The following is a 1,113-nucleotide window of genomic DNA, read 5'->3' as shown; positions in this document are numbered from 1 at the left end:
AAAAAAAAAAAAAAAGAAAAGGATGAAAACATGAAATCTGCCCCATTTAATTGTGCTTTGCTGAGTTGCTATTGTTTACAACTCAGCATGAAGGGAAGTTATAGGAATAAGGATTAATAAACGTCTGTCTTCTTTATTAATGCATGATAACTTTAAAATTATTTTTAAAATGCTAATCAAAAGAATGGCATTTTAAAGTGTATGGGAGAAATGTCATAGCCAATATCACTTCCTAGGGAAAAAAAAAATCTAGTTTCTAGGTTCTATCCTCTTTCCTTAGTTGTTTACTAAGTTAATGTCTTCTAAGTGATAATTTTTTAATGCAAATATAAAGCGATACATAAAAACAATAGATTCTGGCTCCTAGGTAATTGAACCCTGCTAAAATTGTAAAGTTGTTGGAGTTGGTCTTTGGAACTATCCTGCCAATCCTTTTGATCTTTCCCTCTTTTTTTCTGTGCCTCATATCCCATGAAATCTTTTATTCAATTATGTTAAAATGACTGTGACAAAGATAGTGAAAAAGGGAGGTTTGGGTTGGGATAGATTTTAACAGGTGCCCTCAGGTAATGATCTATTCACAGACTTCTGCTATTCACTGCAAAATAGTGTAGGAGTAGAATATATAGTCAGACCCTTCAGAAACTTGAAAAGCTTTGTGCAAAGTTCTCTCACTCTCACTGTATGCATGCATTTTGCGTGTGTATGTATACACACACATATACATACACGCGGTTCTGTCTGTTTATCTAGATTATATGCTATTGGTGGACGTGATGGAAGTTCCTGCCTCAAATCAATGGAATACTTTGACCCACACACTAACAAGTGGAGTTTGTGTGCTCCAATGTCCAAAAGACGTGGAGGTGTGGGAGTTGCCACATATAATGGATTCTTATATGTTGTAGGGGGGCACGATGCCCCTGCTTCCAACCATTGCTCCAGACTTTCTGACTGTGTGGAACGGTAAGTTTTTTTCTATTTCTTTCTGTATGTAATTATTCGGTTATTTATTTTTTTAGAAATAGAAAGAATTTTTTTCTTTTAAATGGAAATCAATTTATTTTTATGCTCACCCTAAGAAAATTAAATAGTACAACAGGAATCTAGGGA

The 1,113-nt window shown here is 34.4% G+C and overlaps 1 protein-coding gene across 1 annotated transcript in view; it reads left to right on the top strand.

Annotated features, from left to right (window-relative positions):
• The window catches only part of LOC108516549 (kelch-like protein 4), a gene marked incomplete at its 3' end in the record, with an annotated part of 21,340 nt that extends 20,374 nt beyond the window's left edge, over window positions 1–966 (top strand). The window contains exon 7 of the mRNA XM_017854103.1: window positions 754–966. Coding sequence (XP_017709592.1) covers window positions 754–966 — 213 coding nt within the window. The remainder of the gene's footprint in view (window positions 1–753) is intronic.
• Window positions 967–1,113: the final 147 nt, after the last annotated feature.

Source organism: Rhinopithecus bieti, unplaced genomic scaffold (genome assembly GCF_001698545.2).
Source record: "Rhinopithecus bieti isolate Rb0 unplaced genomic scaffold, ASM169854v2 scaffold_38740, whole genome shotgun sequence".
In the NCBI taxonomy this organism is placed as follows: domain Eukaryota; kingdom Metazoa; phylum Chordata; class Mammalia; order Primates; family Cercopithecidae; genus Rhinopithecus; species Rhinopithecus bieti.
Note: the sequence above shows the minus strand (reverse complement) of the source record. Positions and strands in the feature narration are given on the sequence as shown.